The sequence below is a fragment of the Sander lucioperca genome, chromosome 19 (genome assembly GCF_008315115.2).
Source record: "Sander lucioperca isolate FBNREF2018 chromosome 19, SLUC_FBN_1.2, whole genome shotgun sequence".
NCBI classification, from domain to species: Eukaryota; Metazoa; Chordata; class Actinopteri; order Perciformes; family Percidae; genus Sander; species Sander lucioperca.
The window spans coordinates 18,081,155-18,095,610 of record NC_050191.1 but is presented as its reverse complement, the minus strand read 5'-3'; the positions used below and the strand labels follow the sequence as shown (position 1 = coordinate 18,095,610).

The 14,456-nt window shown below is 39.4% G+C and overlaps 3 protein-coding genes across 7 annotated transcripts in view; 1 reads left to right on the top strand and 2 right to left on the bottom strand.

Annotated features, from left to right (window-relative positions):
- snx17 (sorting nexin 17) overlaps positions 1-3,759 on the bottom strand; it is a 33,903-nt gene extending 30,144 nt beyond the window's left edge. Inside the window, exon 1 of one of the 2 annotated variants that reach the window (XM_031321675.2) lies at positions 2,965-3,759. In XM_031321675.2, coding sequence (XP_031177535.1) covers positions 2,965-3,024 — 60 coding nt within the window. In that variant the 5' untranslated portion in view covers positions 3,025-3,759. The remainder of the gene's footprint in view (positions 1-2,964) is intronic. The other variant, XM_031321676.2, reaches the window with a different exon arrangement.
- A 624-nt stretch (positions 3,760-4,383) lies between these two features.
- On the top strand, positions 4,384-7,203 carry atraid (all-trans retinoic acid-induced differentiation factor). Its single transcript, XM_031321679.2, has 7 exons — positions 4,384-4,555; positions 4,739-4,872; positions 5,451-5,519; positions 6,035-6,106; positions 6,200-6,321; positions 6,432-6,532; positions 6,667-7,203. The coding sequence occupies exons 1-7, from the start codon at positions 4,457-4,459 to the stop codon at positions 6,769-6,771; spliced, it is 702 nt and encodes a 233-aa protein (XP_031177539.1). The 5' UTR covers positions 4,384-4,456; the 3' UTR covers positions 6,772-7,203.
- A 900-nt stretch (positions 7,204-8,103) lies between these two features.
- On the bottom strand, positions 8,104-13,526 carry eif2b4 (eukaryotic translation initiation factor 2B, subunit 4 delta). Of its 4 annotated transcripts, none has more exons than XM_031321671.2 (14): positions 13,384-13,526; positions 12,837-12,874; positions 12,546-12,738; positions 12,142-12,330; positions 11,964-12,046; positions 11,209-11,241; positions 10,595-10,686; positions 10,357-10,471; positions 9,860-9,936; positions 9,607-9,709; positions 9,325-9,452; positions 8,882-9,059; positions 8,572-8,752; positions 8,104-8,427 (listed from the first exon to the last, which is right to left on the bottom strand). In XM_031321671.2, the coding sequence occupies exons 1-14, from the start codon at positions 13,403-13,405 to the stop codon at positions 8,228-8,230; spliced, it is 1,632 nt and encodes a 543-aa protein (XP_031177531.1). In that variant the 5' UTR covers positions 13,406-13,526; the 3' UTR covers positions 8,104-8,227. The 4 variants fall into 4 exon arrangements, with proteins under 4 accessions (XP_031177531.1, XP_031177532.1, XP_031177533.1 ...); XM_031321672.2 differs by having other exon boundaries at positions 12,142-12,321; XM_031321673.2 differs by having other exon boundaries at positions 12,142-12,318.
- Between the last annotated feature and the right edge of the window lie 930 nt (positions 13,527-14,456).

Sequence of the window (14,456 nt, the reverse complement as noted above, 5' to 3'; positions counted from 1 at the left end):
GGGTGTCAAGGCACAAACTGTCAGTGCTTTAATCTTCCCCTTCTGTTTTAATGAATATAATAGTAAACGTGGTGGGTCATCTGTCAAAACTAAAGAAAATGCTTAATAGACTCCTGACCACACTGTGTGCCTATGCTGACCGACACTATCCAATCAACAGGAAAACACAGTAAGTACAAACCAAAACTTCTAGAGGGAAAGAGGAAGGCTAAAGAATTTGGAGAAAGGCCAATGAATTAACTAAAAGATGTGTATGTAAGCAGTATCCAGGCAGGAAGGAAGAATGAGTATGCAGAATGTCATGGCACTATTTGATAACACCAAAAAATAACCTAACATTTTTTGTGAATTGCAATTGCAGTTGAATTCAGGGACAGGGGCAACAATATTTCACTATGATATATTGCTCTTTCCTGCAAACTAACTCCAAACCAAACATGTAAATAGTGTACATTTTGATCCCAGATCTTCATCAGGCCAAAAACTTTTTTACCGGAGGGAGATCTAACTGGGAAGAAAACATTGTCTTTTTAATTAAATTTGTAGTTTGTAGTTAGTGTGCAGGCGCTACTCTTATAACAGCCCTACATGTGATGTGTGCATTTACTTCCTTTCACATAATATGATGTGTTACACACATACGTCATATTATATGTGTAAGATGGAAATCAATTTCAGTCTGAGGAATTCTTAGGTAGGTGCTTATTTTAACACATTTTAAGAATCTTCTCTGCACCTCTAAGTTTATACATATTACTCACTGGCAGACGCAGGCTGATACATGCATGCTGTTGAGTATGACTTCCATGGTTTGCAAAACTATAAACAGAAACAGATGAACTCGTTCATCTACCAGGCTAAGTCCTTCCCTGTTCCACGTCCAAAGTAAATGAGTCACCATCAATACAGTAGCACCCAAGTCTTTCTCTCTTTTACACAATCTTTTACACTCAAAAACATACTGCAAATAATACCATGTGAACCAGAAAGGAACTACTAGACAAGAGGAAGTGTGAGCACTCAAAAATAAAGATATGTCGTCGCTTGGACCATATTTAAAAAAAAAAAAACTGCAGCCCTTGTTATTTTAAAAGGCTGTGTGCAAACTCGGCAGATTTTGTAGCTTACTGGTTCCAAGGTACACAGCCCATCTCTCAGCATTATAATCAAGCAAAGTCCCTTCCTGTTGCTGGTTACAGGAAGGTCAGGTCATAATGACAGTCACAGGACTGCAAGCTGAGAGGAGAAAAACCGTCACTTTAAAGTTCCCACTGCAGAACAGGCCACAAATGTGCTCAGTCAGGTAGAAATGAGCCAGAGATGGCACCTGAAAGGCTCAATTTAGAATATTGACTTTCAACAGCAAGACTGTGTTTACAGAACAATGTGGATGGGAAATAAACTATATCAGATAGATCTAAATCATAATACTGCACATATAATACCGTGTTCACTACTTCTTCAGAAAAAGTATACCTAAGTTTGTATCCAAAGCTAATTTTGTACTGCTTGAGGCAGCAGGGACACTAAACGCATGGAGTCGAGATGGAAAATAGTAATTCGCAGGTATGTGACATTGAGAACAGCCAGTGTGATGTCACATGGAAATCAGATGTTCCAGATGTTATTTCAAAGCATCTGGTGAATATCAGAGTAGGTGCATTCTTCTATAACACATCTGATGCAATAACCTTTTTTTAATGAAAAAACTATAAACCTAATATTCTAAAAGGATCCACAATAATTTGTTGTTGTAGTGTTTGTTGAAATCATAGCCATAAGTGACAGGAAATACACTTGAACCCAAGCTGTTCCCTAGCAACGTTAGAACTTGTGTTCTTGAATAGGTCTGGTTTTATGTCAGTAATTATTTAAACAATACAGCCTCTGCCACATACAGTATTAGCACAACCTATACTGACTGTGTCTGTGACTGGTTTATAAGAAAAAAACCAAACGTATATATATATATATATATATATATATATAACGTAAATATCCCCAAAAGCTTAAAATATGTTCTGTTTATGGTGCTTCACAGCCGAACTTGACCAACCTGCATGAATTATCCTCTCTAAACACAACATGTCTGCTAATGTGTCTAAGTAACGCTAGGCGTAGCACCTGTCAGACACAATGGCAACTGAAAGTGCTTTTGATCAGGTATACAACACATTAGGAAAATGTGAATAGAATTAAAAGAAAATAAACACAAAGTAGGGCAATGGGAACCTGCTCTACAACAAGGCAAGCAAGATGGTGGAGCCACAAATGATTGCCGCTCTTCAAGGCATTGCTGTTAGTTGGGGGACTTGACTATAAAGTTAAAGCAATGTCGGCTATAAATAACAAGGAGGATTGTGATATCACTGTAGCAAACGTCAAATCTCAGAAAGAAATGCCGACTCAAACCTGTAAAACAAAAGGGACTCTGTTGTGTCTGAGGACAGGAATCAGAGATTGGGCCCACACTAATCTCTTCAGGTGGCTTCGACACTAAATGACAAGATGTCAATTGGTGCCAACTTTAGACACACCATGACAATGAATCATTTGGAGCCAATCATGATGAAGAGCAGGGGTTACTTTCCTAGTGATGCTTTCAATGGCCTCACAGAATCACATTCAGTCTAGGCAGGATGTGTTGGAGGTCAAAAAGACTTTTACTCAACTTCCTCGCGTTTTAATTATTTAAATCATGTGTATTCGCCTATCTAGATTGTATCCTTGTGAAAAGCAGTAATTGCATATGCGATACAAATTAGCATTTTTGTAATCTAACTGAGAGTATAGCGGACTTTGTTTGGCCTATGGTGATGGTCCAGTGTTCATGCTTTCAGATCATTTATAACAGTCAACACAGGAACTCGTACTCGTGCTGCACTGACATTAGGCCGACCTGTGGCCAGCTGCAGGCTAATAAGGGAAAGCGGGTAAAACAAAAACACAAATGATCATGCTCACCACATAGGTTGATCCATTTTCTCCCGAACGAACCTCCGTTTCGGGTATGGAAAAATGCATTTTAGCTCAAAACACAGCCTGCTGCCTGACAAGTCCTCCAACGCCACAACAGCTTACGATGGAGAAGAGACCACAGTTTCACCACAAAGTCCACTGCAGAGACTGTCGGCGGTGACTACAGAGGAGGAGGCTCTCACACGGTTTATCCACTGGTTTGTAGGTTCGGGAAAAGCGTTGCCAGGCTCGAGAAGACTGTTGACGACTTTAATATCTGGCCCACAAGTCATTTACCAACTAGCATTCGCATAAAACTTCTCCCACGTCAGTGTCAAACTTTTCTCACTGCCGTTCCCGCAGCAGCCATGTTGCAAGTGTTAAGTAATTACACCTTCACTATTGACGTTAAAATATCCTTTTCATCCACTTATAAATAATTTGTGATAGCTTAAAATCACCTACTGTAATATTTAAGTTGCAACGTGTACAGGTAACTGTATATTATTAGCGTAACCAGATGAAGTTTCGGGATAAAAGGTGCAGTTGCTTCCTGCAAACCCCACAGCGTCGCAGAGCCGTTGTCAAACCTTTCGAAATATGAGGGGAGACAGTTGCACTTTTTGTGGTTTTGCTTGTTTTTCCTGTCTCCTACTTTGCTGAAGAGAAATCTACACGGCGACGGAGGAAACTCATAGATAAAATGTGATAGAAATCGCAGAGAAAGCCGATATACCAGCGCAATCAAGTCATTCTGTGTTCAGTGTATCTAGTGGCCCATCAAGAGGCATTGCAACAATCCTTCTGGGCCAATCCATCTCATTTTCAGCCGGGGGTGGTCCACTCTTCGCGGGTAAGAAATAAGAGAACACTGGCATGATTTCAGTCACACTTGTTACACTAAAATGCCTAACAGTATAATATAATGGTATACATATGCCACAAAAATGTTTTTTCTATATTTTGAATATCATAAAATCGTCTAACTTGAAGTCTCCACTTTATTTGGTGCAACCCAAAGTGACAGTGAAAGCGCAGTCAAAATGCATTACAGTCAGGAAAGAAAATGCGTCTAGATTTTGTCAACAATTTTAGAAATGTAATGACAAAAGAACTGTTAATGTTACAAGCTACTTTTTTCTGGTGGGCCTTGTTGCACAAAAATATATTTTAAATGAGGAAAAAAATGCTCGAATGCATTGAAGGTTACATAGAGAATATACTTGCATTAAAACATTACATTAAACCCATAGGCTTTTAGCTGCTAAATTAATTATTTGAGCATATTATCAAATTTGCTGTATAAATGAACAAGCTAAATGCTTACTATATTTATTCACGTGTTGCTGTTTATTCTGCACTGGCAGATCATGTCACATAACCTCCAAATTGAGTGTATGCGTAACTGCAGCGCAAAATTAAATTAGACTTGTGGATAACATGTTGGACCACCTTCCTGTCACATGTCCGCTACAGTAGGATCATATGACTTCAGTCGATGAAAATGAAAGCTGGGTGCAGCCAGCTGAAATCTGTAGTGCTTATTTTTATCTTTAATTTATGTTTTTACGCAAGTTATCAACTGACTGAGCTGCAGGTAAGACTTGGATTTGGCAATGTAACTGCTGCAGTCTTTACCAGAATAAGTAAATCACACATCATATCCAGATATCATTAAAAAACAGCGTGTTTCTGTAACGTTACCTGTGCCAGCGAGGATGAACGGGAATATTGTTGTTTACGCCCTACTTTTTTCTTGCGTAATGATTTGTAATCATAGGTATGTGAGCTCTGCAACGGTAGAGTCCTAAACGGCACCGCAGTGGGCCAGTTTTGCTCCTCGTCCGCTGGTCGGATAGACGGGCGCTGCTGCTTGAGAAATGACAACACAAGTAACCCTGAACACATCATCGGGTAGGAGTTTAATGTCACCTTCAGGGTCTATTGGAAATATAGAGATTATATTTTATTACACCAAGATACAAATTGCCTGCGAGATGGTAAAAGTTAACAAATACTGTACAGAACACCAGTATAAATAAATAAGTAAATAAGTTACATAGGCAAAAAAGTAAACAAAAGTAAGTATATGGTTGTTGTTTTTTAAACACGAAAAAATAGAAGTAAAGGAGACAAATTATTTCTGTATGTATTTTTGTTTTTTAGTAATTATTTTATTTTTTTACTTGTCAATATGATATTCAGGATGCTTACCTTCAATTATTTGGCAAAGTAATCAATATCACTGTACAGACATAAAACTGTAACCATTTGGCAACCAAAGGAAGGTCATTAGAATTTGTTCTGCTCAGTTATGAATTTGTATATAAACAGACCTTCACAGATTGTGTATTCTAGGCTGCCAGTGCTAATGATGTAGTCCCAGTTTAATACCAATGACAACATGTATGCATCTGCAACTTTTAAGAGTAAGATCTACATGATGTATACGAGTTTGTTAATGTTTCAACAAGGTTTTTTGTTTGTGTCAGGTTGGATCTGTCCAATTGTTCACTAACTCATGTGGAGGATCTTCAGGGAGCATCAACAGCTTTAATGATGTATGTACAGTGACTACAGATTCATACATTTTCACACAACATACAGCATAGTTTACAGACAAAATAATGCAAGACCCTGCACTTTCTTAGTGACTCTAGGAGGTTATTTTTAAGGCAAAGAAGTCGCATAACTACTCTTCATTTGGCATGTTGGCATGTTGCACATGATAAATAGTTGTAGACTTCTGCACTTCTGCACTCAAGGAAACGTGCATGGGCTATTCCTCAGAATGTTGTTAGTGTTGATAAGATCAGGAGTTTGGAAAGTTTCTATTCCTAGCAGCAAATAAAAACATTCATCTCTCCTACTTGCAAGGACCAAAACTCTTCAGCTGCTCTTAAGAGACAGAAAGAAATAAAGCTAAAGCAAATCAACCCGACACAAGTACATCATTAAAGCACTTCCAGTATAAGGAATATGTATGCCCATGTCTTATTTATTGTTTATATATATTTGGAATCATTTTTCGTTGCCCTTAGAGAAGTTTTTTACTTTATGAACTTTTGCTTTGCAGAGACCTCTCACTAAATCCTATTGTCAACATCAGCGACACAGCATTTCAAGGATTTATTGAGTTAAATTACATGTAAGTGTTCCGTTACAAAAACTGAACTATGACAGCTGCTCATGAGTTTAAAGTTTACATTTTTTTTTTATAACTATTTTTCTCTGTCTATAGCATTTTGCCACAAGACATAGTTTGTCCAGGCGGCAACACTTCTTGGGGAAAGGTGGAGGTCAAAGAGGGAAATCGTCTTTGTGAAGGCCAGAAAGATATGTGCAACCAAACTGGACAGCTGTGTAAGTTCCCATCTGATACTCTCCCAGTGTAACACATAAGATCTAAAACTGCAGTAGCCTTCTGATAATACATGACAACTCTTCATCTCCTAATTATAAACAATCCTCAGCCATTAACTGCCCGGAGAACTCCCTCTGCGCCCCCTACGGCCCTGGCTTCTCCGAGTGCAGCTGTGCTGACAACTATCATGGATACAAGTGTCTTCGAGAGGTCAGTTCTGCAAGCAGCTTTATTTGAATCATTCGCATTATCTTCTACATTACTAAGTTTAACATTGGATGCATGTGAATATTTTGACTATTTAAAGTTGTGCATTTATTTTAATTAATTCAATTATTTAATAGGGGGAGTTCTCAGCTCTGCAGGTGTTTGGGCCTCTTGGAGCATCAACAGTGGTGATCTCTTTTCTGCTGTGGGTCACCCAGAGACGTAAAGCCAAATCATTCTAAGCTGAGCTACTGAGCTGAAACTGAAAGGGAAAATGCTGACACAAAGCCTGAGGTTATCCCCAGGCTTCTTTTAAACATTGTTTAATTCTTATTTTGTGTGACAGATATATTTTATCAAGGTAAAAACTGACATTGACTTTTTTTTTTTTTATACTGCATCATGAGTGCAATTTTAGAGAGAAAATCATTTCAACAAGTTTTAAATTTTTATTTTTTTGGCAATAATACCAGTTACCATTTTAATTCTTTTTTGACAGTAGTTGTCCGATCCGGTGTAGTTGACCGACACAAGATACTAATGAAGAGGTTGTGCTGAAGAAAGTTAACTGTGCCAAACATGCACTGAATGTGTACAGGTTTACACGATGGAATGAAGTCAGGTTCACTCTATGAATCATGATGTGAACCATCAGTTTGTCTGTTAAGTTAGATTAAAAAAGTGGGACATTGAGTTTGACTACTACAGTATTTTATTTAGTGGTCACCCTGCTTTTATGCTATACCACATCTTGTATGTTTACTCCAAGAAGAAACAAGACTCAAAATGTTGTGCCTACTGTTGAGTTACACTGAACTCATCTGCTAAAATGTGTTCATCAGTCACATGTGGAAACTGTCTCGATGTTGATGGGTGAGTAGTTGCGATGCTTATCAATGAGATTCAGGGTTCTAATAAAATATTGAAAACAATACATACTGTATATTGCTTTTCTTGAGTTACCACCATGAAATTATGCACATACAATGTTACCTAATTGGAGAAGACAAAGTGTCATAAGCAGTTCTAGGGCTGCTCAGTGTGAGCTGTGAATAAAATGTTGCTTCTTCCAACTTGTTTCCCCCTCATGTACAAGACTGAAATGTGTGCCAATACGAAGTTTCAAGAACGCGAGCATTATGTGTTGACTTTGTGGATACGCACAATCTGAGATCCTATGCCAAAAAATGTTTTACCACCTTGTTTACATCTTTCTCTTCTTTATCCTTTTTAATTGATCAGGTCATTAAAAACACATCAGAGGAATTTCCTGGCTCACATAAACTCTTCAGAGATACTGCAGCTCCAACTGTAATTAGGGAAACATTTCTGGCTGGTTTAAAATTGCATGCTGTGGTTGACCACGAGTGCGTGTTGTGAACCACAGTGGAATTGTTCTGTTCTAAATAATGGCAATTAAATGTTCTGTTGTAAAGAAACAGTTCACAACATGGATCTATTAACATCGTGCCTATACCCAATATTAAAAAGGACAGAACTACCCTCCTCACCCCCAGAGAAACAAGCCTCTGTAATTATCCAATCCTAATCATAAAAACACACATGGACTCTGGTTAAAAAGCTTATGCCATTTCAGATATATATTTATTGCATGCTAAGAGCATTTGGTATGCAAGCATTCAAGCTCACAAACTCCCCAGATCAAAAACACAGAGACTGATGTGAGCTGGAGGACGTTCACTGGTCCACGTTTTTGACTCGCAGCACCACAGGGACCGAGGTGCACGGGATCATTCCCAGATCCGTGATGACCAAGTCCACGAAATCAGGCGGCGTCACGTCATACACCAGGTTAAGCAGGCCGAGTGAAGGCACGTCCTGCCAGTGCTCTAGCTGAGTCTTCCCTTTACGGGTCACAATGAGGTCATCGGGGTCATCTGGCGAGGACAGATAAAGATTCATTCTCTAATCTGATGTTTGGAAGAAATCTGATCGATACATAGGCAGCATTTGAAATTTCATATTTATGTTCAACAATTTAACAAATCCAACGAGCCGCGGACTATTTTTTTTCTCCATACCTAGTTCATTAGACACGAAGGAATCGGTCTGCACCCTCTCACAAAACTTGTAGGTCTCACAACACACCAGCACAGGCACGTTAAAGGCTTTGGCCACCAGAGCTATCTGTGACGTCCCCACGCGAGACATTACGTAACCGTTGGCCAGCAGAGCGTGAGCGCCAAGGAACACCTTCGATACCTATGGAGGCCCAAGTTCAAGGTGTTGACATAAACGCACAAAAAAACTGAGTAAAGAAATTGAACGTGCTTTGACTACTCCTTGGGTAAATATCAATGCCTTGCTCTCTCTACTAAGGCTCGAATGTACCTCTGGAAGAATGTAGGAGACGGCCGAGATAAGGACGTAGGTGCAGCTGATGCCTCTCTGGACAAGGCGCCTCAGGGCCTCCCGGCCCTCCAGTCGAGGCCTGCTGTCCACCACGATCACACGGAACTTTATGTTCTTCTCAAAGGCCTCGCACAGGATGTGGTTGACCAGCGACGAGCTGAGCAGAGAAAGACGGGAGTAGAGAGATGGCGGTGATGTCAGAGGAGAATGTGGAAGGAAGGTGAGAGTTTTATGGGCGAGAAAAGAAATAGGGAAGAGAAAGTGTTAGCATGGTTAAAAAGTAGGATTTTAGGTCTGGATACATGAGTGTTGCATTTATTTTGCATGACAAACAATGAAGCAATGCTTGGTAACAGGGAACTGCAGACTCTACAGCTGAAACTAAAATGCACACAGTTGCATGTCAGCTTTCAGAGGCTTACCATCCATAAACTAGTATGACATCTCCATTACTGATCTTTTCTATGGAGGACTTGGCAATAGCTTTAGCAGCAAGGATGATCTTCTCATCAATGTAGCAATCGATACAGCTCAGCAGTTTGCGCTTTGCCTAAACAGAGAAAGAGAGACTGCATGAGGGGGGAAAAGATGGCAACTGTAAATCAGTAACATTAAGTCTTTTGTATCTATGGAATATGTTCGCTGCAACATGTTAACTTTATGATCTCTGGCTGAATTGTGACAAAAACAAGTGTGAGAATGACCTCTTCTTCTTTGCATTGACTAGGAATATTGGAGATCTCTTTCTTGATGTATTTGATTGCATTACCCATGCTGGCTGACAGAGGGCGACATTGACTCAAAAAACTGCAAAAAAAAAAAAAAAAGTAAAACGATTAATTTTATTTGTGAAACTGTAATATTGAATTCATGAAGTGACACATTAGGAGAACAGTTAGTAGTGAAACATTTGCCGATTAAGTCATGATACATGACTAAACAATGTATTTTTTGTACCTGATATAAGGTTTCAGCTTGTTGACCAAGTCTCTAGATAGCTCCTCATTTGGAGGCGTAGTATAGTCCCTTATTACCTGAAGCGGGAAAAACAACATTGCTTTTAGTTTGTTTACTTTAAATCTGTCCACAATAAAAAAAATGTATGTCAACCTAACATTAGAGAATGCAATTTCTGAAGATATTGCGGTGGGTGTGCTGGCTGCTGAAAATGTGACGCTGAGCTGCATTGTTGGATGGACAGCCAGGAGCTAAACTTTGCATTGCTTGAAACTGGACTGTATTGCTGACTTAACTTTGTATGAAGGAGGAACTGAAGGAACCAGTATCAGTAGCATTGCAACAACATTGAAGGCTATGAGGAGTGTTTCTCCATCTTGCATTTTCATTGTACGTAATTACAAACACAACCGAACAAATGAAACCTTGCTTTTTTGTTCTAAACACAGGAGACGAAGGACAATGGGACGGTAAAGCCTAAACAGTGTGTGCTGTACCTGTTTGAATGCATGCAGCAGGGCGACAGAGCGCGCGTTGGATCCTGCCACAATACCCTGTGAATACTGGAGACCCAGGCGAACTATAGCAGGATGAATCACTGTGGAGGGAATGCTGCAACAGACAAAAACATCATCATTTTAAGAGATTAAGACAAATTATGGGCACTACATAAATCTAACTCTTCTCAGACAACACAAACAACTTACTGTACTATATGGTATATTGTCAGTTTACCTGAGTTGCTGTGTTAGAGGGGCTTTGCGACTGTACTGGTGGAGATGAGAAAACAGGCTGACTTTGTAGCCGTAGTCCAACCGGAGTGGGATCTGAAATTAATCAGATTAGAGCCCACTGCCATCAATTCCCAAGAATTCTGAGGTTAAAACTGACATCATGAGGTTAACATGAAGTAAATTCATAAGTAAAGTTCAATGGACCACAGGGATAAATATAGGTTGCTATAGAGCATCATTCATTTATTACCGATTAAAGGCTACTCTCAAATGTTTATCTTTGGCAACACAAAAAAACTCATTTATATTATGTATAATTTTGTTGTAAATACTCTCCAAACACAAAGATGGAGTGCAAACATAAACCTGCACAGCAAACAGCTCAGTGTTGAGGGTAAACATGCAAAGAACAAAAAGAAACGATGAACACGTTACCACCTTCTAAAACGAACACATCCCACCGACACACCACCTCTGTCTCAATGGACCAAACGATAAGTTTGCATCCTTAACTTTTCAATTCCATAGTGGTGCTCAGTACAGTAACGATTACAGGTTAGCAAACAAAACTAGACAAATGTCAATGGCACACATTTACATTTAGGAAAGTCAGACCTTTGCATTTGTAGCAGCATTGCACCCTGGTGTCTGAAAGAAATGTTAGGTATGATCACATGCAGTTATGACTCATGGTTATGTGAGGTTGCAACCAGTGACAAAACATGATTTACACACTGCCATTTCTTAACACTCTGTATTTTAAGGTTGATGATGACGGTTCAAGAACTATCATTAAAGAATGAGCGATGACAAGTTATAAGTTAACTCATACATTACTTTCATTTTACTGGAAGTGACCAAATGTAACTGGAAATGGCATAGATCTCCTTGATCACTTTCATTAGGCACCTGCAGCAGACATCATACTATATTTCTGTCTTACACGTTTTACATGACAAACCTTTTTCTTCCAGAGTTCTTCTGGAATGTCTAGATTGTGATTTATTGCAAGCGGGAGCACTGAAAAGGTGGAACAGTGTAGCCTATATATAATTTATTAAAACACACTGTATAGTATGTTATTTGCTACAAGTGTCTTATTAAAACCTCCAGGATCCAGGCAATTCCTGATTGGTGTTTGTTATTACCAATAAGATTGATGGGAGTCAACATCTCATTTCAAGATGTTTACAAAAGAATGTATACTTATTGTGCTCAAGATTTAAACCAAAAAATGCCAACACATAGGATGCTAACACAATGTATGACTGGCAGTGTATGCTCATTATGTCAAGGCAAGCTGTCCTAAATCAGACAAAGTGTGCTTTTATGATTGAAGGTTTTTAGAGATGACACATAAAGTAGCTAACCTGTTGTCTTTCCAATTTCTTTGCCAGTTTCTTTAAAACGCCCGGGTTGTCCACTTGGACATGTTCTGGGAGCCTCTTCACCACTGGAGAAACAGAAAAAGTGTGACTTTCTCCACAGTATATGAAGTAGAATTTCAGAGTGTCACTACTTACGCAGACCTCCTGGCTACAACAGTACCTGGCTGCAGCTCATTAGGCGGTGCTTTAGGTTTGCTTGTTGCAGCCTGTTTGGAGGCCCTCTCAGCCTCTTGCCGAGCTCTCCTCTCTGCTTTCAAGTCTGCTTTAGTCTTAGCTGGCTTGTCTGCCAGGGCAGGTGTTTCTGAGACAGGCACAGGAACCGGTGCAGGAGCAGGCACTGCTGAAGGAGCTGTGGAACACACAGTGAGGTCAGGGTACAGATTCATTATTGGATCACAGAGAGAACTTTTCCTTCACAAATATCACAGATGTAATCCACTCTCAGCTGCTAGCAATTGATGCTCACTGCACAGCAATTTGCTGTGACACTAATACAGGGTTATGTGACACATTTCCATGCATTCAACTACAACAAGTCATTGGTGGTGTCCATATAATATGCACCTTTCTGTGTTGAGGGTTGTGTTGGAGGCTGGGAAGCTGGGGCAGCTGCACTGACAGGCTTCTCTTCTTTGTTCTTCTTCTTTTCACTTTCATGTGAAGCCTTCTCATCTTTTTTTTCTTTGTTTTTCTTCTGCTGTTTCTTCTCTTTCCTCAGCCGTTGCTTCTCCTCTTTGCTCAGCTCTTTGCCTTCAGTCTATTAAGCAAACATGTCAAGCAGGGGTTGAAAAAAAACACACAAATTAAGCCAAATATGTAGCCTTTTATGAATACCGTGGAAAAATTGTAAGTAACCTTTGCTCGATGGACGTCATCTTTAGTGCCAGGTTCATCTGTAAAACAACCAATGGATGATTATATGATTATGATCAGTTTGTCGCATACTGTTGTTTTTATGACAACGCGCAGTAATGACAGGACCAGTCTTTATTTACCTACCAGTCCTTTGGTGATACTGTTAGCTGACTGTATGACACTGAACTTGCTAGGTTTGCATCATGCTAACGAATCCAGTCACATTACTGGCTGGCTAACGTTACCTATCATTTTTAGTTGTTCTGTTAATTAAAAACTACTCGAAAAGATGATGCAATAGCATCACGATGTCTGCCGTTAAACTACAAACGTTAACGTACTGTCTCACGCTCCGTTGACATGCTTGCAATGCTAACGTTAGCAGCATAAGCGGAGGGGAAACCCCACCCCGACACACACATACACACACACATACACACAAACACGGAATATAAACGCAAGGCATTTTCGCGCTGCGCCCACAGCAAAGTTATCATAATACCAAGAAACAGTATAAAGTCCAGCTGTTACACACTCCCGAACTCACCTGTCACTCCACTGTCAGCCATGTTTACGATACTGCTTAACTTCCTCTGCTGCTGCAGAAAACTACCACTCTGGAAAACGTATATCGCCCCCTTGTGGATTAACAAATGCTGCTATCGCCTCTATTCGAGGGGATGTGATTAAATTAGCTGTATAAATTTATTAAGATTAGTTATTTTGTTATAAATTGTAAGTTTGTGTTGTATATTAGCCTACATCTCAGTCTGAAGTCGTAGGCCTACTGTAGATCTTAGAGAGAGGGTCCATTTTGAAAGTTAGCCTTCTTTACCATAACATAAAACAATGCAGTTTATTACACCAATAACCAACAACTAACACACGGAAGCTATTTTAAAGACTCTCTTCTTTTTATTAACATTTTTGGGATTTTCTGACTTCTTGTGTAGGGGTTTTGTGAGTTTTTCAAGGACACACAGATGGGTGATGCAAATAGTATCAAACCTGGGACTTTCATAAAACAGGATAGTTTCTTCAGAGACCTCCAGTCTGTCTTGTTTGCCTTGGCTACATTATCACCAAAAACACCAAAATCACTGAACATAATCAATATTATTGTTAGAAGCATAAAGGCTGTCCGTGGATCTGAATCCTCTGGTATCACTCGGGGTGCACTGTCAGGCTCAACTGATATGTAATTTGACTCAAGAGTTTTAAACAAACAATCAATCACACAAATAAAGAAAAGAGGATGAAACATCTTTTATATGAGATCCAAGACTTTGAGTGTTATCAATGCACTGTGATAATGACATTTTTGTAGTGTCTGTATTTTTTGTCCAATTTCCTGAATTACTTCCTCTATCACATTTATGTAATGAGATGCATATCTGAAAACGGCTTCATATACTGCTATAGATGGCTAGCCACACTGCATATTTTTTTGTTTGTGACAAAAAATAAACGTTCCGTTTCATTTTGAGCAATTCCATTTACAGGTCACTCAATTCACCTTTTTTTCTGCTGCCTTTTCGAATATGCTAAAGGACATATGGCAAAGACTGCAGCTTCTCACAACATAATTCTATGAATGGAAAACAGGGTTAACAAAAGTTA